Source organism: Trichinella spiralis (assembly GCF_000181795.1).
Source record: "Trichinella spiralis strain ISS 195 chromosome Unknown Scfld4, whole genome shotgun sequence".
NCBI classification, from domain to species: Eukaryota; Metazoa; Nematoda; class Enoplea; order Trichinellida; family Trichinellidae; genus Trichinella; species Trichinella spiralis.
In genome coordinates, this window is record NW_003526943.1 from 11,267,864 (window position 1) to 11,291,230 (window position 23,367).

A 23,367-nucleotide genomic window follows, 5' to 3' on the forward strand; every position below is an offset into this window, starting at 1 on the left:
TTACCTAGAAAAACCATTAAAATGTAGAATGTTTTATATAATCATTACTTAAATTTATTTTTATTTATAATGCTAAAATAAAAGTATTTGTTTGAATTTTGATTTCATCCCTTCTCTTCGGAAAGAAGCGTAAAGGCTTAATTCCATGGAATTAAGCCTTTACGCTTAGAATATGTGCAAAGAAACAACTTTCGAAATTTGCAAAAAAAAAGTTTTTATTACATAACATAAACAACGACTAATATACAATAATGTTAACAATTAATACAATAATAATAACAGGCAGTTTTCATTTGTCATCTTGATCCGATAAATCAGGTGAAGAAGAAACTTGTTCACTATCTTCATCAGTCTCCTCTTCATCATTTTCTTCATCGTCAGCTGAAGAATCAAAATCTGAATCGGACGGAGGTAGATCCAGTTCGTAAACGTCGTTTTTGGATTTCCGATCTTTGAAAGGAAGAGGAAACACTTCTGGCCACAAACCGTTTTGTACTATATGTTCAATGTTATCGTTGAATAAGATGCGGAAGATCTCTGCTTTTACTTTTTTTCCTTCTTCTATTGGCTCACACAGGACGTAGCTTCCACGCTTAACCCAAATATGCTTTCTATATTTTGTTGGCATGCTAACCAAAAATGTTTCTCCAGACGCAGTTTCCACTTCAACCAAATTACTTCCACGATTTGAAATAACACGTGCGATAAACATTGGAGGTTCGGGAAGAACCATATCATAAAAAATTTCATGAGTAACATATTTACGTTTTGTAGCTACCGACATCAGGAATGAAACACACAGCAGACAATAACGACAGAAGAAACAAGACAAATAAAATAGCAATACTATACAAGATTTGCAAGTTATATAAAATACTGTAGAAAAGTACAGTAAACAATATTATTGCGGGAAATGTTTTTAATTTTATATTTCTGAAAATTTCATTAAAAACATATTTATCAATAAAGTATATTATTTAATTTGAGTTATCTTGGTTATATTAGCAGTTTAAGAATTTTATAAAACATTTGCATAACAATTTTGATAATATATTTCTAGAAATTATAAATACTGAGATTATTATTATTTTTAATATTTTTAGATTGTGTAAATTATAATGTATATTAAATTCTTTTTCATTTGAATATTTTATCTTGAAAATTAACCATTTCTTACTGTAATTTATTCGAAAAATTTGAATATGTACTGTAGTAGTTGTCTTTTGAGACTGTTAAATGCAGTTTTGATTGCAGCCGGTATAGCAGAAATTTATTTGAATTTTTGGCACCTTCATCTCTTTGCTCTGTTTGAGACTAGGTTAGATTGTTTATTTCTTTTAGTTTTGAAATTGAAATTTTGAATTTCAAACGATGTTGTTTCTTAGTTTGAATTTGAATCCGTTTCAGCGCTGAGGTTTGTTTTCGCGCGTTAAACGCAAAGTTTTCAATGTTTATTGAAGATTAGTGTTTTTTCAGTTTAATATGCATGGCTTGAAGTTGTATTCTGACATTTTGCATTGTATCTCACTGCAATATTTTAATTTTTTTTTGATTTATCACGGTGGTGCTCATTTTTATTTCAAATATATTGCTTCAGTTGATTGATGAAAAGCAGTAGAAATGCAAAAATTAATTGTCTGTATAATTTTTAATAATTGTATGATTAAAAAACAATTAATTTTTGATTGTGATATTGTTTTCTTAAAATACAATTGAAATGCATTATTTGAAATATTTATATATTTTAAATATTTTTATGATTATAGGATATAATTTGAAAATGAAATTTGCAGAAATGCAAGACAAAAATTCTTTTTTTACTTTTACCAAGGTTATATTTCAAAACGTAGTGTTTGCGTTGTAACTAATTGTGCACACGATTGTTCAATATCATTTGTATAGCTGTTGTTTGTAGAACACTTTAGTTGTGTTTTATTTTTACAGTTATTGTTTTGTCTAGAGTTGTGTATTGCATGTCGTATGTTTTATTTCTAGCAGAACTTAAACGGCAGACTTACCCCTAATTCTGTCGCTAATCATACCGATTGTTTATAAATGCGCATTGTGTATATATATAAGAGGAATGTGTAAACCGTGAATTTCGAAAGAACTGTCAGAAAAGAGTTGTTTTTCGATGCTATTCGAAACTAGTTTTTATCGTCTCTTCGAATGGTATCATAACATATCGTATTATTTATTGTAAAATTTATAGATTCGTGGAAATATGGCTGAAATTTCTTCAGATTCTGACGAAATCTCTGAAGAATATTTGTACAGCACCCCACTGACAGGTTCTCGATCTAGACGTATAGAAAATCTTGAACTCAGTGCTATTCCATCTTTTCGATCTGTTTTGTTTGATCAAATAGTATCAGATAATGATAGCGGTCAATTGGGAGATCTGGAAGCTGCTAGTTCAGGAAATACTGAAACAATTTCTGATGGGAAACAGCGAAATGCGGTGACCAAATGCAGTGATGTCTGTAGTCCAGAGAAGGTAAAAGACATTGTCGGTTCTACAGTCATTATGGAAAGTATAGATGAAAGCAAATCTGCGAACGGTGTCTCTTTCAGCAATGAGGTGAATATTGCATTTTATTTTTCTTTAAAATTATCATCCAGAGCTAGTGGAAATTTTGAACTTTAAACCATTCGTCTACTAGAAATACAAAAGCTATTTCCCTGGTGTAAGTGGAAAAGCTGATGATCGAAGTCGAAGTGAGATTTTCATGACTACGAAGAAGATATTGCCAGCGCATCCCGACCGGAAAGAATTTTCTGGAGTCGTAATTTTGAGTTCAGAAGATGAGAAGGAGAATGGTTCTTCATCGCCCGAGGAAAAAGATATTTTTCGAGATCAGCTTCAATATTCCCAACACCGAGAAATTGTTTCGAGTGCATCTTCTAGTTCTGACGAAGAATCCTCTTTTGTTATTTTCAAAGAGCGCAAAAATATGCTGAATTTCAGTGATACTGATTCTGAAAATGAATGTGAACAAACTGACAAAGATCATGAAAAAAAACAAGAACAAGTTGATATAGCTTCATCGCATTCAAATGATTCAGAAAAAAGTGTTGATAAATCTTCATCAACAGGTGAATTGTGTGTTAATTTGAAAGCAAAAAGCTAATAATTTCAAATATCATAATGATAATTTAGATTCTTCACACAGTCAGAGTGGAGGCGTTCGTAAAATAGCGGACTTGGAGAAGCAGCAGAATGATGCGTTGAGGATGTTGCATGCATTGCAGGTTTTTGGTTTTTTTATTCTCTCTTTTAAATAAAAGTTATATCGTCATTTTTATCGCTGTTTGCATTTCAGATGAGTTTGAAAGTTCGAAACAGTTTGCCTGATAAAGGTGCACGGATAATTACAACAATGTTATCAACGCAGAAGCAAATCGATGAATTACGTAAGACATTTTCAATACGATAATAAATATAAAACTTATTGTTATGTATAGAATAATGATCATATTTATGAACAACTGATTGTGAAGCAATAAACAATAATTTGAATGTTTTAGAAAAGCAAATTGCTTCATTAAAAGCAAATGAAGTGGAAGTCGAAAAAGAGCTAAAGCGATCTGCAGAACAGGAAGGTCAAGATTTTAATAATGAAATTGAGAGAATTACAAGAAACCTTGTTGGAAGAATTGAAAAAAATCGACTGGTGGAAGTTCGTCAGCTGACATATAATGTTATTTTCAATTTGCACGAGTAATATATTTTTTAAAGCGGTTTATCAGCAGTGTTCGTATAATTCTGTGTTAATGTAAATTTGAACAGGGCATGGAAGACTTGTCCTAAAGAAACCGAAGAAACAGCCGACCCGAACGGTCTTCGTGTAGCATTGATGCCACATCAACGTCAAGCGCTCACTTGGTTCTTGTGGAGAGAGAAACAAAATCCAAAAGGTGGAATTTTAGGTATGTTTTATTTGTAAAACAGTTTGCGGTAACAATTTAAATATATTATAATTTAAAAAAAATAATTTATTTCAGCCGATGACATGGGACTTGGTAAAACATTATCAATGATAAGTCTCGTGATGTACAAGAAATTCAACAGAGACACGAGAGAATTCACCAAGGGTCACATGAACGATCTTTGTGGTATGTAAATTTAAAACAACGATTTCTTTTTAAAATTAAAATAATTTCAGAAGCAGAAAACTTGATTCCATCCAAAACTACTCTTGTCGTATGCACGAATTCTTTGGTATCACAGTGGAATGGAGAAATCAACAGTCGTGTCAATTCCGGCTTACTTCGTGTTAAAATTTTTCACGGAGCCAACCGAGAAAGAGTAGCCGCAAAGTGAGTTGTTCCATTTCATATTTACAGAGCGGTTTTCAATTAATTGAAATTTAATTTTCAACTGCATATTAATGATGATTTTGTTTGCTTAATTTTCATATTTATGTATTTGTAGAAATTTCTATAGAATGTTATGTGAATAAAAGGAATATTTTATTGTTTTATTTATAATTTTAACATGATAAATGTAGCTTTGCAGCAGTGTAATGAATTTTATTTAAAAAAAATGAGAATAAACTTGAAATATTTTTATTGTTTTTTCAATTTTATTCTTTTTTTTAGTCTCGCAAGATATGATATCGTCATTACTACTTACGGCACAATATCGAGTGAACTGGGAAAGGATGTATGTCAATTATGAATAATTTTGAACCATTTTGTTGTTTTCAATAATTATATTTGAAATAATAATTTAGAAAGAGTCGAGTAGAGTATCTGTGCTTGGTCAGATTGCTTGGGAGCGCATAATTCTTGACGAAGGGCACACTATCAAAAATCACAGTACACAAGCAGCGATCGGATGTTGCAAGCTGAACAGTATTTATCGTTGGGTGTTGACTGGAACTCCAATACAGAATCAGTTGAAAGATTTGTACTCGTTGATAAAGTAATGAAAAAAAATTATTTTATATTATTTATGAATTATAATCTTTGAATAAAAATATTTCAGATTTCTTCGTTGTGAACCTTTCGACGATCTGCGAGTTTGGAAAACCTGGATGGATGCGAAATCAGGTAACATTTTGATGATTATTATTAGTTTTCACTTATTGATCTGTGTTTTAATGTGGCATTTAATAGTTTTAGTTAAGAGAGTTTTAATTTTTATTTTGTAAAATTTTATTTTTTTGTTCGTAATAATGATGATGATGGTTCTATTGTACATCAGTGAGATTGAAATTTTTTCACTCTGCAATGTGCAACAACAATGCAGACCATGATAGTCCATTTTGAAAAGATGAAAAATTTGAGCATAAGTTGAATTTGGAGATTTTTATTTAAATGAAGCAATCATGGTTATCAGTTGTTAATATTACTAATGTCGTTGATTATTATTAGAATCTTCGAAGAAGCGGATGAATTCTCTGATTAAAAGTATGCTTTTACGCAGAACAAAGGAACAAAAATGTTCTGTCACCGGTTCGGCAATAGTAATAATTTTTTAAATTTTTTAATTAAAAAGCAATTTTTTTCTTGTTTTGTTTTCAAGGTAAGCCTTCCACCAAAAACGGTTTCGGTTGTGCGATTGAAGTTGTCAAAACAAGAGGAGACTACTTATATGAAAATGTTCACTGCTACAAGGTGAGGAAAAATTCATCATATGCATTATGATAATAATATTTTTTACATTGGTCCATGTGAAGACGATACGTGGAAGAATTTTTAAAATATGAAGAGCAAAAGCATAAATTTGTATATCCTGCGCACAATTCCAACAAGGCCACTGGTGCTGTTGAAGGATATCGTAATCCGTTTTCAGGCAAGATTATTATTATTATTGTTGTTTGTTTGTTTTTTGCATTGAACATCAAATATATTTTTATATTAGATGCAAAAATGAAAGTTTCTGGAGAAAAGCAACGAATGCAAATTATTGTAATGTTGTTGCGCCTCCGTCAAGCATGTTGTCATTTTGCTTTGACAAAAGAGGTTATTATTATTATTATTATTATTTCATTTCTTTTTCAATAAAAGTAAAAAGAAGAAAAATTAATATTTCTACAGGCTGTTGACATTGATGCTTTGTGCATGGATCGAGAAGAGCATGATTTGTCAGAACGATTGCAAGAAATGTCTCTGGTTGATGAATTTCCCGATGTCAGTGATATCATCGGTGAGCAAAATACAGAAAAAACTGGTGTTCGGGAACTTTTTGAAAATTCCTTCGTAAGCACCAAAGTGAGTTGGTCATTTTCTTATTCTATATCTTTACAAATGAATAATCATTTTTTAATATTAATAAATTATTTAAACTAGAAAAAAAATTTAAACTGAACTTTTCATATGGTAACTTTTTAGTAGAAAAATAAATTTCTTTTTGGTAATGATTGTTGTATTACAATTTATTATCAGTTATAAAAACGATTATGCTTGTTAATTTCGCTTTAATTTAATTGATCGTCGTTTTGCATGTTGAGTAAGATGTTTTGACGCATTTTTGATTGACAATTTTATTTTCAGGTGAAATTTGTCATGGAGAAAATTGAATTTCTTCGAAAATCAACCACAACTCCTCGAAACAAATTGTCAGTTGATCGTTGACATTTGAACATGTATTTATTATATTTTTTGTATGTTGTATTTTGTTTTTAGCGTGATTGTCAGTCAGTGGGTAAAGCTGTTGGATATTCTAAGTGTTCATTTGAAGAAGAGAGGTATCAGTTTTACTTGCATATGCGGAGGTTTGAAAAATGAAGAACGTGGTGAACGGATGGCGAAATTTAACAGAATTGATTCGGATCCAGAGGTGATAACAACTATTTTGCACTGGTGTCGGTTGCCGGTTTTGGAAATTTTAAGCTGCCCTTTAATTTTCAGGTGATGTTATTGTCGTTAACGGCCGGTGGAGTTGGCTTGAATTTAACAGGCGGCAATCATCTTTTTTTGATGGATTTACATTGGTGAGTTTGTATTATATTAAACGTTCTAAAAAGGCGATATCGTTCGTTTTCTTTTCTGTAAATCAGGAATCCTGCTCAAGAGCTGCAAGCTTCAGACAGAATCAATCGTATTGGTCAAACGCGAGATGTTGTCATTTATAAGTTAGTTAACCGTGAAAATTTACTCTTCTTCATATTTTACCGTGTTCTTTTTCTTGTGTTTCCAGAACCGTTTGCTCTGGGACAATAGAAGAAAAAGTTCTGAAATTGCAAGAAGAAAAACTGGCATTGGCGGAAAGTGTACTTTCGGGGTAATTAAAATCATTGTAGATTTAGCAAGAGCTAATCTGTTATTTATTTTAAATATTTCTTAAATTGTATACGATTTATATATATGTATATATATATATACGGTGTAGAAGATGTGCATTGAATTGCACTTTTAGTGTTTACTCGAAGAGAATAGTTTTCATATTGGGTTATAATATAATTATAATAATAATTTGATTGATTGTTTGTTTTTGTATTTGAATTGTAGAGTAGCACGTCAAGATCCACGATTGTTGTCACTGAACGATTGGAAATTTTTGTTCAATTTGGAAAATTCAGAACATCCAGCAGTGAAGCCCGTCATGCAGAAGGGTTTTTTGAAACGAAAAAAATAATTCAGTCTCAGAACGATTGACACGCATAATGCGGATGTTGAAGTATTTTTTTTGTTGTTTTTATTTTTTTTAAATTTTTAAATTTTTTATATTTTGTTTGAAATTATTTACAATTTTGTGGAAAAGGGGGTGTGTTGAATTAAAAGTTATGTCGAACAATTTCGACCGTCTTCTATCTTGTGAATCCATGAAAATGAAAATATTTTACTTCCACCAGATTGTTACTTTGTGCTGTTATTTGAGCAAAAAATGTTTATTTACTATTTTATTAATTGATTTGTGCATTATAATTGATGCCTCGTGGGCAGGCAGTATTTGCCTTACGTCATTCAACAATCCTGAATCGCACATTGCACTGCACACTATTTACCGTTTTTGTTGTTGTTTTTCATGGTTTTTTGTTTTTTCATCAGACTAGCAGAAAATAATTTCTCACGAATGCTAGTTGAAATAGCAAAATGTAATGACAGTGTTTTTAAAAAATTATTTTTTTAATATTTTTTTTGCTATTCTGCTGTAGTAGTTGTTGGAATGCCAACTGCAGCACACTTTTGTAACTCTAACATAATGATAAAATATGTTTCAGTTGTTTATTTGTTAGTTATTTTTATAATGGAATTTTCAGAATTGTTTATTCACATGGAGTCAGTTTATTTATTCCTGAAAAGCAGCCAAAAAAAGTATACCGTTCACTGAAAAGGTTCAATAAATAAATTTTTAAGCAGTGGGCAGTGATGTATTTTTTAATAATGACGAAATTGTACATAAAAATATAATCAAAAATAGAAATTGTTGTCTGCATTTTGTTTATGTATTTATCATTATTAGTTTTATTTATTATTTATCATTATACGATGATTATAGATTGCTTGCTATTTGTTCTTTTAAAAATTTTGACAAACTCAAGCATATGATGATGAATGCTTTCATATATATATTTATATTTATATTTATAAATATTCTTGAATACTTTTCATTTTTCTTTATGGATAACAATCAATAATAATTTAATGCTGTTTATTGATGAAAAACTTCAAGTGAAAATATTCTGTAAATTCTAAAGGGGGTACCACAGGAGAAAATATATTTAGTAGTCGTTTCGTTGTGCTAATAATATTCTTCACCGTTTTCTAACTGTAAAAATTTTAATATCTGAACAATAAATGTGGATGCAATGTTTTGTTTGTCATGCTGCAGTCCAAATTTATTGCTAACCTGCAATTTATTGTGGTTATATGATTATTTGCAGCGTTGTTGATTTAATGGGGCGTGGGTTTGCTTGTTCAGGTTTAAAATTCTGATCATCAAAAAATCAAAATTTTTTAAATTTATTTTTCCAGTAGTGCGTAAATTCTAGTGGCGTGCCGTGATGAAAAAACACTTTTGAACTACGTTAAATTAAATTACATTTCGACTGAAAAAAGAACTCAAATTTGCGCAGTCAATATTTGTCACGATATTATTGAGGCACATTTTAATATTTTTCTATTTTAAACAATCAAATCTTGTTATTTTTGTGAAACGTGTGACAACAGTAAACAAAGCTGATTATATGAAAAAAGCAAACAAGTGAATTGAAAATTTTAAGTGCGTTATTTATTATTGCATGTTGAGATGTAGAAGAGCTGAAGTAATTTTTATTTGGTACTGATTTTTTAAAAAAGTAAAAGAATTTATGAAAATTTTCAAAACACATAATAATTCTCAACTTTATATTGTTTGCTTAAAAAATTTTGATATCTTCATTCTTAATTTTATCTATTCGAAACAGCGAACGAACGAAAACGTAAAAATAACACCGTATGAACAATAAGCTTTTTCCTAAAAAGCCTACCTAGAAAAGAAAATAATTTTAATTGATCTCAATTTGCTTTTTTACTTTTTGTTATACTTACTACTTGTTATTAATTTACTTACAAAATTTTTTACTGAAATATTCTTTGCACTGTCAGTTAACTTTAGCTTGTTTAGGTCAGAAGGCAGATTTATATCTAATTTGGGATAATTATTAGGATCTGTGGCAAATCAACATTTATCAACAATGTGAAGGTTGAAATTTAACTTCTACTTGACTTGGGCAAAATCCATCCGACAAGCCAGCTAATAAACCAAATTTTTGTATTAGTCAACTGTTGATCTCAAACATAAGGATGAAGGATACTACCAACTGTAGATGACTGCAACTACTACTACTACTACTACTACTACTAGTACAACTAGTATAAGAGGTAGATGCAACTGAAGTAACTTATGCATAAGAAATGAGGAATGTGTTATAGATGAGGCGAGAGGCATTGTTCTGTATGGATGGGTTCACATTCTATTGAAAACTCTGAGTAATTTTTTTTATCATAGCTAATTACTAGAGTAGGCCAAAAAGCCAAGAATACTGAAAAAGAAAATATAAAGCACACCTCCAGAAGATGAACCAATTCTTTGAAACTGGAATGATATATTTCAAAAAATTTACGATGCATAAACATTTGTTGATTAATTAAGAAAAAAAAGACAATTTCTCTAAATCAGTAAATTTTAATAAAAACATATTCGTTTATGGTGTTATGATTCAGTTATTTATTAAGAAGATAAATTTTTTGAGCAAATTACAAACGTAAGATGCCTTCCATTGTGCACAACTATATCATGCATATGGGAAGTGTCGATTTAAACAACATGCTCTCTGGTCTGTATAGAGTCAATCGTAAAAGCCGAAACTGGACGAAAGCTGTTTTTTGGGTTACTGTAATTGCAGCTACAAACGGATGGCTGCTGTATCGAAGAGTGTATGAACTGTTTTTTGGGCAAAAAACGGACAGCATGGATTTACTGGCCTTTGTGATCAGCATAAGTGAATCACTTTGTCTTACAAACAAAGCGGTTATATCACGACAGAGAAGTAGAAGGGATAGTACTATGGAAGAAGTAGCTGAGCCAAGCACGTCAACCGAGGCAAGATCAATGCCGCCAGTTGTGCATGATGCGCAGTAAGATAAGGTAGCGCATTGGCCAGATGTAGGAAAAAAGTGAAAAAGATGTCGTTACTGTTCAAAAGTATCTCTTGTATATTGTATAAAATGTAACGCACCTTAGTGTTTGAGCAAAACAAGAAAGTGTTTTCAGCTCTTTTATAAATAGACCTCATTTAATCACTTCCGTAGAATATAATTTTAATATACTGAACTTGGCTAACACAAAATTTTACTTCCCACTATATTAAATTTCCGTACTGTATATTTTCCGTATTGTAATTGGTCTCAATAAAGGCAAATAAATAGCGCTGATAACAAACAAGTCAAGAGAATTGAAAAAAAGGTGAAAACATGACGATTACAATTCACATTATCATGTATGACACTGTTCATCACCAGCCCAAAGTATCATATATGATACATCTCAAAATACTAGAACCGTGCCAGTTATTTTTTCTCACACATCTCGTACAATATCACATCCCTAAGAGCATTCATTCCTCAAGTTTCCAAATACTTCTGACAGGGAAAAATAATTCAGGACTGAAAGGGTTAATTTAAAAGGATATTATTACTGTCTTGTAATAAATTTCACTAAACTGAAATAATATATTTAACTTAAAATCTAAAAATAGCTCAAACATTAACGTGCACATTATAAAATACGTAAATTATTCAGTTTATTTCATTGTGCGATGGTGGATGTTTTGAAACTGAAGTATGTAAAACAAATTTTCTATTAATCAAATTTGTGAATTAAAGAAAATGCCGTATAATTTGGGCAAATCAAATATCAATATATATTTCTTAATATGTTTACATTTAATTGTTCAATCTGATTATTTGCATACATTGTGTGTTATGAGACGAAGTTGCAGATTGGAACCGCCGATCTGGTGGAGGATTGCGGCTGGCATGTGGGATTTATTGTTGAACAATTTTCCGTTTATAGCAAGACATTTGCGGAATAAAAATCTGAAATAACAGCAGTATGTAAGCAACAGCTGTTCTAATAGGCAGCTCAAAAATCAACTTTTTAATTTGCGCAAACGCTGCTTACATTGCATTTTGCAATAGGATAAAGCATTGTAATAACAACTTTTAATCACTGATTTTTTGTAGCGTTTTCTCATTCGTCAGAAATTATTACTTGACGAAACAAGCAGTTTGTGCTTGCATGATTTGTTTTTTGCTGCTGTTCTGCAATGGATATTCAGCTTTATCAAAATTTGATGATGATATTGATGGAAAATCGGTTTCCTGAAAATTTGGATGCCAAAGGCAGGAAAAAACTTCAACGCATGGTTCGTCGAAGCAGTGACCGATATTTTTGCCTTCAAAATGGCATGCTAATGCATAGAAGCAAGTTAAAAAAAGTTGTACGATACAGAATTGTCGTCTGCGGGGATGAAACTAAACTTAAAGTGTTAGAAACTCTGCACGGGCGTGGCCCGACAGTACCGCATGTTGGATGGAATAAGCTTTTCGCGTAAGCTTTCCCTCTTTTGTATTTTTTGTAATTTTAATTTTAAATATTTATAACATTACTGCGCAACAATTATCAATTTAATTTCAATTTTTTTTCTTTAAATTCATCACTGAGTTGATTAAAACCTTCGATTTAAAGATATCCTTTTCCCATTGAAGCTTGTGTATTGGGATTAGAATAATATTGTTGTCAGTGTATGATCATTTTTGTATGATTCAGTGTATGCATGAAAAGCATCCAAGCATGAAGAAGTGACAGAGATTTATTCAAACACAAAGAAAGCATATTAGAGTCGCTGCTTTTGGCATATGAATCGTTGAAATGCAATTTCATATCTTCTCTAAAGCTCATCTGAAATCTTTCATTGCTTTTTGAAAATAAATTTTAAAAAATTATCTTTTTCATAAATTAATATTTTTAAAAATCTGTTTGCAATTATTTATTTTTTGAACATCATTTCTCTCTCAATTTAAGCGTTTTGAAATTGAAATTGCAAAATGATACATGGATGTTTTGCCGGTTCTGCAGTTTTCATCACTTTAACTTAAACAAAAATCATTCGATGATAACACATTCAGAAAAAAGAACATTTTTGCATCAATTACGATTAAGCATTTTATGACAAATAATTTAAAATTTGCTCTCTTGAATCTGTTTTTAACTGATTTAGATTTCATTTAAACAATGTGTACATGCAGCAGCTGTGTTTCATATTATTCATGACGATGCAGTGTCATTTTATTATGTTTCCAGTTTTTACATTAAAATATTATTATGAACTGCTTTTTACATTCATTACAGCTAAATAATTCAGACAATAACACATGGCCATCAAGGTATTGTGCTTTTATAACTGATCAATTTTCAGCATACGTTCTAGTGCATTCAAGCGGCTATTGGATTTCTTTATTTTGCTAAATTAATTCTTTGATGAAATAAATGCACTTCATAAAATTGATTCATTTTATAAATTTAAAGTATCTTCAAAATAATTTCGCACAACTGACCTCATCAGAAATGCATTCAGAAGCTATTGCTATTTAAATGCTGCAATTATTTGATGAGACATTTAAAAAGTTTAATATAAAACCTATTTTAAATTTATTACCAACTTAGCCTTTTATAATTGAGATTTTATTTGAATTCATTACAATAAATGGAATGATTTGAATTTTCTGACTTTTTACTTTTCTGTTTCTAAACATTCCATTTGTAAATTATGGCATCTTTTATGATTATTTACCAATGTTATTTCATAAGTAATTCATTTTTTTGATATAATTAATTTAAAATTATCTCATTACTAAATTTATCTCAGTAATTTCAATCAACTTCTTTGGTTATTTACATATGCATTGTGAATAAGTGGAAATAGTAATTTTATTTTTACTTTACAATCAACAAAACACTGCTGATAAACAGAAGACGTCATTTATTGAGTATGCAAAACAGTTTATAATTTCGTCACATGCATAATTTTTCTCTTCATAAATAAATATTTCATTCGTAAATTTACTGCTCAGTGTTGATATAACGCACAGTATACATACATACATACATACATACATACATATACATATATATATATATGCATGCAAAATTTTAAAGAAAAATTGTTGAGCAAAAATCTTCAATTATTGCTGTAACTGTTTTAAAAAATTTTTGTTTAATATTCATAAAGTTCATTACTATAATTTGTAATGTGTTTAATTGTATTTTAGGTTAGCCTCTTCCAGATTTTTTTGGAGAAATATGGTGAAAGATGTACGTGAATTTTGTAAAAATTGCACAGAGTGCCAAGCAGATTTAGCCAAAAATGACAATACTTCCGTGAAGTTGAATCTTGACACTTCCACCCAGGCTAAATGTAAAGCGTCAGAAGATGGGAAATGTCAAATCCAAAAACCACAGCATACTCAAAATTCAAATCATTGCTGGAGACCTTGGGAATAAAAATCTACCAAGAAAAATTATGAAAGTGAAACTTTATTTTCTTATGTATATTATTTTTGTAATAATTAGTTTCAGAATAGCATTTTTAATAAATTGTAAAAATTATTTTGATGAGAATTATTTCAAAAATATTTTCAAAATAAATTAATTAAATGAAAAAGATATTTATTCTCTTTGCATGTTTAACGCATGTTTTGCGTCATCATTCATAGCAATAATAATAATAATAATAATCAATAGCAATACAGCATTTCAATGTAATACAGTTAATTACGCAGTGCTCGAATTCTGATGTTTCACAATATATTGCACATTGCATTTACTTGCCAGATTCATTACTTGAAAATAAAAATTCTTCCTTTTTCAACTGACGTGATGAAATTGAATTTTCATATATTTCGGCTGATGTTTTGGTAAACTCAAACGAACGACATCCCTGATTTCATTTATTTGTATTTTTACAGTTATTTTTATTCTATTGAGAAACTGCTAGGATTTCTTATTTTTATTTCAACTTTACATGATAGGTTTCATCTCAATTTCAGCGTAGTTTATAAAAAGTGTTTTAATTTAATATTTTAAGATTATAAAAACAAAAATGACAAATAAAATATCAATGATCCAGCACTGATAGTGCAAACTGAAAATGTTATACATTTTATAAATATGAGCATAAACAAATAGATGAATCAAGATGAGAAATATTTTTTGTTCGAAATTTTAGTCTTGATCGAAGATGATTGCACTAAAATACTAACAACGATCATTAAGTCACACAATAATTAGGTTCAATAAGAGTCCAGCTATTACAGACGGTGACTCATGGCTATTTGGATTTTCTTGAGATGAGACTGCCCAAACTGTTCCTCTAATTGTGTCGATATGCAAAATAAAATGCTTTTCAAATATTAAATTTCAATGCGACAGACAGATATGAACAACTGCTTGATCTGAAAAAGTTTTGCAACTCGTTTGACTTGCTTCTTCATTATCATTACTCTGGTGATGCTTTATACGAAGGTAAGAAGAAGCAATTCAAAAGAAATGCTAAAACTCTTTCACTCATATTCCTCAGTATGTCGTCTATACTTCTCCTGTCCAGACACTCTCTAATAAGCTATGTGATAATGGGTTTGAAGAAACTTTTGTCTTGCTTATTCTTCAGTCGAATTTTCCGAAAACGTCTTAACAAATTATGCAAGCAATCAATGTATTCCTCCTCAGCTCGCCCAGGCGCGATAATATTGTTGAAATGAGCAAATCTTCAAAATTTAGATGTTTTTTCAATTATTTTTAGCTATTGTTTATTTATTGTTTGAATGCTTATTGTTCATTATTTGATTTGTATTAACCTTTGATTTGCAGTTTTCAAGTCATTATCACACAAATAGTAGAGTATTCAGTTCATTTAGAATGCAAAGTCATTTAAAAATAAAACGAGATTTATTCGCATAATTTCATTCTGAATTTTATTGCAGCGTTTACAACAACAGCTTTCTGTTGTCACAAATGCTTGGTTTGATTTTTCATACAAGGTAGTGTAAAAATTCGTCAAGAGATCAAAACTGAATCGCTTCCTGATTACGTAGTAGTAAAACAGTACTTACCGACAAAAGACTGATGATTTTACCAATGAACTAGATCACTCAATTAAATACTTTTACACGGAAATACACTTTTGTGCGTAAATACCTTTACACATTTATTATTAGCGTACAAACACGGAATAAAGGAATATTCTCAACACGGAGAGACAGCAACGGAAGTAAGTAACTTTGGGTTATTTCATCCACTTATCTTGTGACTTCTTAAAATATCTTATAGTGACACCGATGATGCACACATGTAATAAAAAATATTCATCACTTCCTCAACATGTACAAAGTCTGGATACATTGGTTTTTCCTCATAGCAGATGAAGTTGGCAAGCAGGTCCCCTTTATAGTCCCTTTGGCAATCTGAATTTGCGTGGATCGAGGGATTCTGTCTCTAAAAAGCATCCCGTTTACCGGTAATTCTGATCAATATTTTTTTTCTTCTTCTGCAAGAACTGTCTCCAGTATCAAGTTTCAAATTTTCATTGTTTAATTTATGCTAAAATTAAGGATGTAATCGATCTCCACAGTTCTATAAACTGTGTTAGGAGTATTTTCATTATGCTACCTTCCAATAATGGATTGGTAGCACATGTTCTTTCTTAAAATGGTTTGTGCGCTCCAAGGTACTCTTCCTATAAAAAAATGGGATTGAGATAACATAATAACCTGATTTTTATAGTTTTCAAAATGGAGGAAATTCAGCAAACCACTGATATCATCAAGAGTTACCCCAGTTAAGGCATACATAAAAAATGATTTGAATGCAAAACGTTTTTGCAAGAGTTGACATTGTTTTTGAATTAATTCAATACAACGCCAGTCAACTTCAGAACCTTATATTGTGACTGAATTATCACACTAAGTTATTTGCAGATGTTGTTTCTGGTTTCACTTTGCTTTTATAACTCTTCAACGGAAAGAAAAATTCAAACTATATAAAACCGACGGCGATGCACTTTTTGTTCACTTCGAACTGCAGAAACGTGTATTTGCAATTCTTTTCATATATTCTTCAAGTTCAGTCACTTCTTGACCAGTATGACAAACAATTTCCGAATTCGCTTTGCTAAGAGCTTCTCAAATCATAGCAACAAAAATGGATAATTTTCCTTAAATGATAAAGTAATTAAACAAAGCATCTCATAAAGTAAAAAACGACAAAAATCTGCCTTGTAACTTCAGCAACTTAAATAACTATTTTATAATACTTCATAATACCATACGGTATAAATAATGCACTTATATAAATGCTCAAAAAATTAAACACTAAATATATTATTTTCCAAAATTATGAAAATATTAATATTTTCTTTCAGTATTAATAAAACATTGGTTTTTTAAATCTAAATTTACCCCGACAAAAATCTATACTGAAATTTTCATGAAATGCTAATGTACTTAATTACACATTTTACAGCAATCTACAGTAGGAAAATGACGTTGCAAAATGTATTATCATTTACATTTACAGAAATTGTTTATTTAATTTAATGTTAGAATTTGTTTATTTTTTGTGCTTAGCAATATTCTCCATAATTTCATGACAGAATTGGTAATTATATCTTTTCATAGTTTTCATTATCGTATATAATATTAATCATGTTTAAGAATATTAAATCAGAATTGCCACATTCAATTTTTTTCTTGATCGCTTTGTTGATTTCTTCTTCTTGTGTATTTTGCTTTGAATTTTACGATGTCGACGAAGCAAAATATGGAATTTATGAAGTTTCAATTGATCGACTACCGGTTTCTCGAAATACGGTGTTTGCAAAAGATGAAATTAAAGATACAAATGCTGATAGTTTAACACCAGTGAGTTGGAGTTTGGTCATTTTTCTAGACAAACGTTTATGAAATTTTCTTGATTTTGAGCAGTCAGATGTAAATAAGAAATCTTTGATTGTCACTAGCAAACACGGTGTTGAATTTTTTTGTACCGTTCCAAAAGTCGATTTTGATATTATTCGACGTCGTCACGCAGAAAGTAAACTGCATCTGGGTAATGTGACCACAAAATCGATCACAGATGCTTTGGAAATACTGAAAAATACATGCCTGGGGAAAGTAAGTGAATTTCATTGATATTTTACTTTTATATGTGTGATGAATGGTTTAGACAGTTGGATGGTGGACGTATGAATTTTGCTATGGTAAATACGTGAGACAGTATCATACTGAAGGTTAGTTTTTAGCCGATGATGGATAAATTTTAATGTTTTTTGTATTTTTTTAAGATGGAAAAGTAGTCCAACCAACATTAATGCTGGGCATGTTTGGTCAGGACTACGACTGGAGCAATCACAGTGACGTAGTGGCAAAATTTGGAGATACGAAACAAAATGTATACCATAGTCAGATTTTTACGAATGGAACAATATGTGATTTGAACAATGAATTTCGTCAAAGCGAGATTCGCTTCTTCTGTGATTTCGATTTCAACGGAGCATATTTGTACAGTGTTGATGAGCCAGTGTCTTGTCAATATGTATTTAATGTCCATATCAGCACTCTTTGCCAGTTGCCTGCTTTTGTACCTCCTGAAAGCAAACCAGAGACATTGCGCATTTCTTGTCAGCCGATTGTAGGCGAACATCAGTCGTTACGTTTCAGAACTGAAGATTCCGGTGAGTTGTGAAAGGTCAACCAAATTAAAATGGAATACATATATCTATATGTACACATGTAGGTACATGTGTACGTATGATTGTATGCATGTTGACAAAAAATTATTCTGATTTTGAAGTTCAGTTGGATCTTGATTCTGTCGCGCATTGTTTGTTATTATTACATCGCCTGCTACTTATGTTTTATAGTTATATTTGATATTTTTATGAATTTCAAAAGTTTGTTATGAATTATTTTATACTGGTTGAACCTATTAAATTTAGAAACTGTTTCTTGGAAGTCACCTTCTAAACGAAATCATATCGAGAGCAGGAAAAAGTCGAACAACATAAAAGACGAAATTGAGGCGGATAAATTGCTTGATGAACGGGAAAAAGTACTGGAGGGTAAGCTTTCCAAAAACTTAGTGGGCAGCTTGTCATTTGAAATTCATTGGCGCATCCTTTCAGAAGTTTTCAAAGGGCATCCATTGATAAATATTGACTTCAGCTTGACAACAGACGAAAATAATAATCATGTGAATAACGCTGAAGAGGCTGACAGCATGAATTCTGTGAAAAATGAAGAATCAGCTTCCGCTACGAAATCCAGTGAGTTTATTTAACCATTAATAAATTGGTAAATTTACATTCTACCCAGAAAAAATACACATAATATTTTTATTTATTTTAATAATTTTTTATTGTGGCATTCAAGAACAGTCTTACTGTAATACATTTGTATTGTTCTTTTATTAATAATTTGGGAAAAAAATTAAATTTTATAATCATATGATGTTAGTATACATGTGCATTGTTGATTCAGATTTGTGTAAAACTATTTGTGGAAATAAGTAATAATGGGAAATGAGAGATTTGTTTTCAAATTGAATGGTTGACATTTTCATGTATAAAAAGTTATGCCATATGTTGTTGCTTTGTTAAGAACATAAAATGTTAAAGTTAATCAGTTAATGTGTATTCAGAAAAATGTATTACTGGTCTTTTTTGAATGTAAACTGCAGTTATCACAGTGATAATGAAAAGCAGGCGTTATGTGTGATTGAGTTTTTTTGAAAATTTATAGAAGATTCTTGGACTACTTGCCCTCACATGCCAGGGCATTTTGAAAGCACATAATCACATATGATTCTGTCATAAAGTTGACTTAAATTTATGAAATCAGGTAGTTTTGACTAGTTGAATGGTATTTTGGTGAGAGTTTGTAATTTAGATTTTATTAATTTATTCATTTTAAGCTTTAAAGCGTGAATAGCAAATTGATTTTATAGCTGAAATTTATTTATTATTGAAGAAAAGAAGTAGCTTATTTTAACACAAATGCGGCAATGAATATTTTAAGATTAAATATTTAATTTTAAAGATCTGTATAAAGATCGATTTTAAAATATTATTATTTATTGATGATTAATGGGTGTAACGTTGATAACATTTTTTTAGCAACTAAGATTGCTGATTCACTGAAATCTTTAGTAGAAACGAATGAAATATCAGTAAGTATATTTGTTTATTTATTTATTTATTCATTCGAAATTTATTTAAAATGTTTACTTCTAATTTAGGATGATAATGATGAAAAGGAATTGCGGAAAATATTAAATGATGGACAAGCAGAGGACGCTCAGGATGTTGATGTGACTGATGTGTTGAAGGAATTGCAGTTGGCTTTAAAAATTTTGAAAGAGTACAGACGTAATGGAGTGAGCAAAAGGCCGAATCCATTTTTGCCGGATGAAAAAGATCATAATAATCTATTCGACGAATTATTTAATGATTCCAAGAACAATGTATCAGGTGACGAGGAAGAAGAAGAAGAAGAAGACGACGACGACGATGATGATGATGACGCTAATGATGAAGTTATTCCTGGATCATCAAGAGGCGAAAAGATGAAAGTAAGAGTTGCAGTGAATAGGATAAAAACAATCGGAGTGCCTGAAGAAGCTCGTGGAAAAATCCTCTCTGAAAGTCAGCGATTAGAAAAGGAAATTGAATCTCGTTTAGCAAAGGCCGGCCTTGATCCAGGAAGTGAATACAGTTACTCTTTATGAATATGAATTTACATTAAGTGAATTATGTAATATACGTGTGTTTTTAGCTAGGAAGATCAAAATTAAGCTTATTACACCACACGAAGACGGTAGTGAATTTAGCATGTTTTCCAATGCCGATGCTGGTCTCATTGCAAACATGCTTTCGACGATGATTGGTACCACTCAGCAACAAGCTGTTCAGGAACGTCGTTTTCGTCAGATGGAAAATAATTACAATGTTCGCTTTGATGAAGAAGATAATGCTGATTTAATGTCAAATAAAAATAAAAAACCGACATTTGAAAAAGAGAAACAAGAAAAAGTTCCTCAGTATGCATCTGCTGCCATTGGTGATTAAAGTTTGCTTTATCGCTGAACTTTAATAACATTGGAAATAAATCTGCTCAACTGAAATGAAAAAAATGTTTAAAAAACAGTTAATTATTTTTATTGCTTTTTGATTTTTTATTATAATTTAAACAGTGATAAATTGCGCGACATTTATGTGCACTCTTGATTTACGTGCGATTTCATAATTGTATAATTATAAAATGTAGCTCGTTTATTTTAGTAGCAAGAGTGAAAATGATAATAACTTAATAGGGCAATTGAATTGTGGTCATTTTGTTGGCTCATTCATTTTTTACTTTATCTTGAGATTGAGAAATGACAATATTTGAAATATTCATGCATTCATGTCGTCTAACAGATTTTGAAAAGACCAGCTTGCCTATTAGCTACAGCGAATAATTATTTTAATGTTTTGTTGCACTGTTTATCCAGGTTATGGAATATTGTAACAATCCTTTGTGGTTATTTAGTAAGTTTTTATTATTTAATTTAATTTTCCTTTATTTGTCAGTTATAAAGTTATCCTATAATTGCAACTGATCTCGCTTTATTCGTAAAAATTATCGAATTTTATTTTAAAATTTAAATTTCAACTTCAATCCTATAGCAATTTCTGTAGTATTCAATAATAATATTTTCCCTTTTAATAACGCGACATTTTAGATGAAACTTATTATTTGTTTTGATAATTTTCGTGCAAATTTTCATAATTTGTTTTTTCTGTTCAAAATTCTTTAAAAATAGAAAAAAATGCAATTCAAAATGTGAAATGCCATTTTTCATTACATCATCAGCATTGTTTATTAATAATTTTTTGAAAACTATTGAAAATTTAATTATAAATAGAAACTTTTTGAAATTATTATTTATTTATCGATAGCGCCACTAATATTTGAATAATATCGTATATTATACAGATTTCAGTAGAGAAACAAAGGTGGAATGTTTTGATAGCATGATTCATTTAAATTGTATTAAAATTATTAATTACATTCCAGTTGCAAAAATATTTTAAATCAATATATTATAGACATTTTAAATAAGTAAATGTTTAAAATTATTTTCATTTTCTACAGCATTATTATTGATAATTTATTGATTGCTTGAAGCAGTATTATCTTTTGTAAATCAAATTATTCCTCAAATAAGATTACAATGAAATGAATATTTTTAGAAAAATTTTAATAACACGTGTTATTTTATTTATTATTGCTGTAATGAATGTTTTACTGTAATTGTTGTGCAAACTGAAGTTTTGTTAAATAACTTTGATACCGTAGAGCTTCTGGATGAATGAGCTTTTGAATGTATTGTCCATTTTTGAAATTATACTTAAAAAAGTAATAAAGATTCTTAAATTATTACAGTTATTATTATTAAGTTCAAGAAATGAATTTTATAAACACTACATTGTAGCGGATTTGCAATGAAAATATTTTGAAAATTATATGCATATATAGTTTTTAAATTTACCTTGATGTTCAGTCAAAATATGTTAAATTTATTGCAAACAATTTTATATCTGTTGAACGTTAGCAAATTTTGTTCTCATTTTTTAATGCAAATTTCGTATTCAAATATTTCAGCAGTTTATAATTTTGGTGTCATTATTATTGTTAAATCTTTTGCGATGACAAAAATATTGTCCAAAGATATGTCACAAATCTGGAAGTATTATACCAAGAAAGTGAAAATAAAATTTAAAATTATTTTTCAGATTTATTAATGGAAAATGTTAATTGGTCAGAATATTCAATATCATGGTAAGGTGATTGAATTTTTGCTTGCTGCTTTTCAACTCTAAAAGCTGTCGAAAGTCAGTTAGCATTATTGAATTTTTTTTAAGTTAAGTTGCTTTCAAATAAAGTTCAACTTGTTCCATTTTAATTAATTCGAAGTTTATTATAATTTTTTTAATAGAAAGTGATAAAATTAATGATAATGTAAAATAATAATAAATTTTTGTAAAATCATTTAATAAAGCTCCAATAAGCATTGCGTAGTTGTATAATGTGTGTGTGTGTTTGTTTGTGAATGCGGTTTTTCAATTAGCTGCAGTTGAACTACTGCTGCCGATGCTATCTGAATGGCACGGTTGTCTTTATTCTGTGTCACATTGAATAGAGGTGGTTTCAAATTGTGCATTACATTAGTCTTTCTTATGCCATCTTGCTAACAAATATTTCTTGTCCACCACAAAATGCCAATGAATATCATCAAGGTGAATTTTTATTCTATTATGAATAAACATGCGTATTTATTTATTTATTTATACTTTGTAATGAAAATGTTTCAATTTTTGCATGTAAATAAATGGAAATTCATTTTAATATTAATAATTTGATTATTAATTTTTTTTTAAAATAAACACAGTATTTACTTTTGCGACACTAGTTTATCACAGTTACTGGTTAGTTAGCTAACTGAGTTAAAACTGGCTTTATGGGAATTTGAATTTGTTAAAGCATTTCTTTTTGTTCAGTGATGTTGAAGTTGAATAGAAGTAGTTTGGTGTATATATTCATGTTGCAGTTAATTATTTGTAATACTAAGCGGATGCTTTTTCTATCGCTTACGTGGACAGTGCTAATGTGCGATGTTTCAGTGAGATTGACAAAGAGCAGCATAGTAAACGAAAAATATGAACGAATTTGAAACTTCTACCTTCTTCACGTTACGTTGTACTACTACTACTAATAATGTTCAACAAAAGCTGAAGGTAAGCATCATTGATGTTCATTGTAAGCTATTGTTGAGGAATG

The 23,367-nt window shown here is 29.9% G+C and overlaps 3 protein-coding genes across 3 annotated transcripts; all 3 read left to right on the top strand.

Annotated features, from left to right (window-relative positions):
- Positions 1 to 626: 626 nt before the first annotated feature.
- Tsp_06531 (domain protein, SNF2 family) lies at positions 627 to 7,585 on the top strand. Its single transcript, XM_003378522.1, has 24 exons — positions 627 to 717; positions 1,104 to 1,120; positions 2,213 to 2,581; positions 2,664 to 3,096; positions 3,161 to 3,252; positions 3,324 to 3,414; positions 3,529 to 3,721; positions 3,791 to 3,930; positions 4,006 to 4,116; positions 4,167 to 4,320; positions 4,603 to 4,666; positions 4,737 to 4,927; positions 4,991 to 5,055; positions 5,380 to 5,471; positions 5,531 to 5,622; positions 5,685 to 5,785; positions 5,870 to 5,970; positions 6,046 to 6,219; positions 6,502 to 6,566; positions 6,634 to 6,787; positions 6,859 to 6,941; positions 7,008 to 7,082; positions 7,148 to 7,231; positions 7,459 to 7,585. The coding sequence occupies exons 1-24, from the start codon at positions 627 to 629 to the stop codon at positions 7,583 to 7,585; spliced, it is 3,159 nt and encodes a 1,052-aa protein (XP_003378570.1).
- A 2,616-nt stretch (positions 7,586 to 10,201) lies between these two features.
- Tsp_06530 (hypothetical protein) lies at positions 10,202 to 11,818 on the top strand. The gene is made up of 3 exons (XM_003378523.1): positions 10,202 to 10,569; positions 11,234 to 11,272; positions 11,677 to 11,818. Exons 1-3 carry the CDS (start codon positions 10,202 to 10,204, stop codon positions 11,816 to 11,818), a joined length of 549 nt encoding a protein of 182 aa, XP_003378571.1.
- Positions 11,819 to 17,028: 5,210 nt separating this feature from the next.
- Positions 17,029 to 20,612, top strand: Tsp_06529 (protein OS-9). Its single transcript, XM_003378524.1, has 10 exons — positions 17,029 to 17,043; positions 17,203 to 17,409; positions 17,470 to 17,661; positions 17,714 to 17,777; positions 17,832 to 18,221; positions 18,486 to 18,608; positions 18,672 to 18,812; positions 19,662 to 19,714; positions 19,784 to 20,015; positions 20,320 to 20,612. The coding sequence occupies exons 1-10, from the start codon at positions 17,029 to 17,031 to the stop codon at positions 20,610 to 20,612; spliced, it is 1,710 nt and encodes a 569-aa protein (XP_003378572.1).
- Positions 20,613 to 23,367: the final 2,755 nt, after the last annotated feature.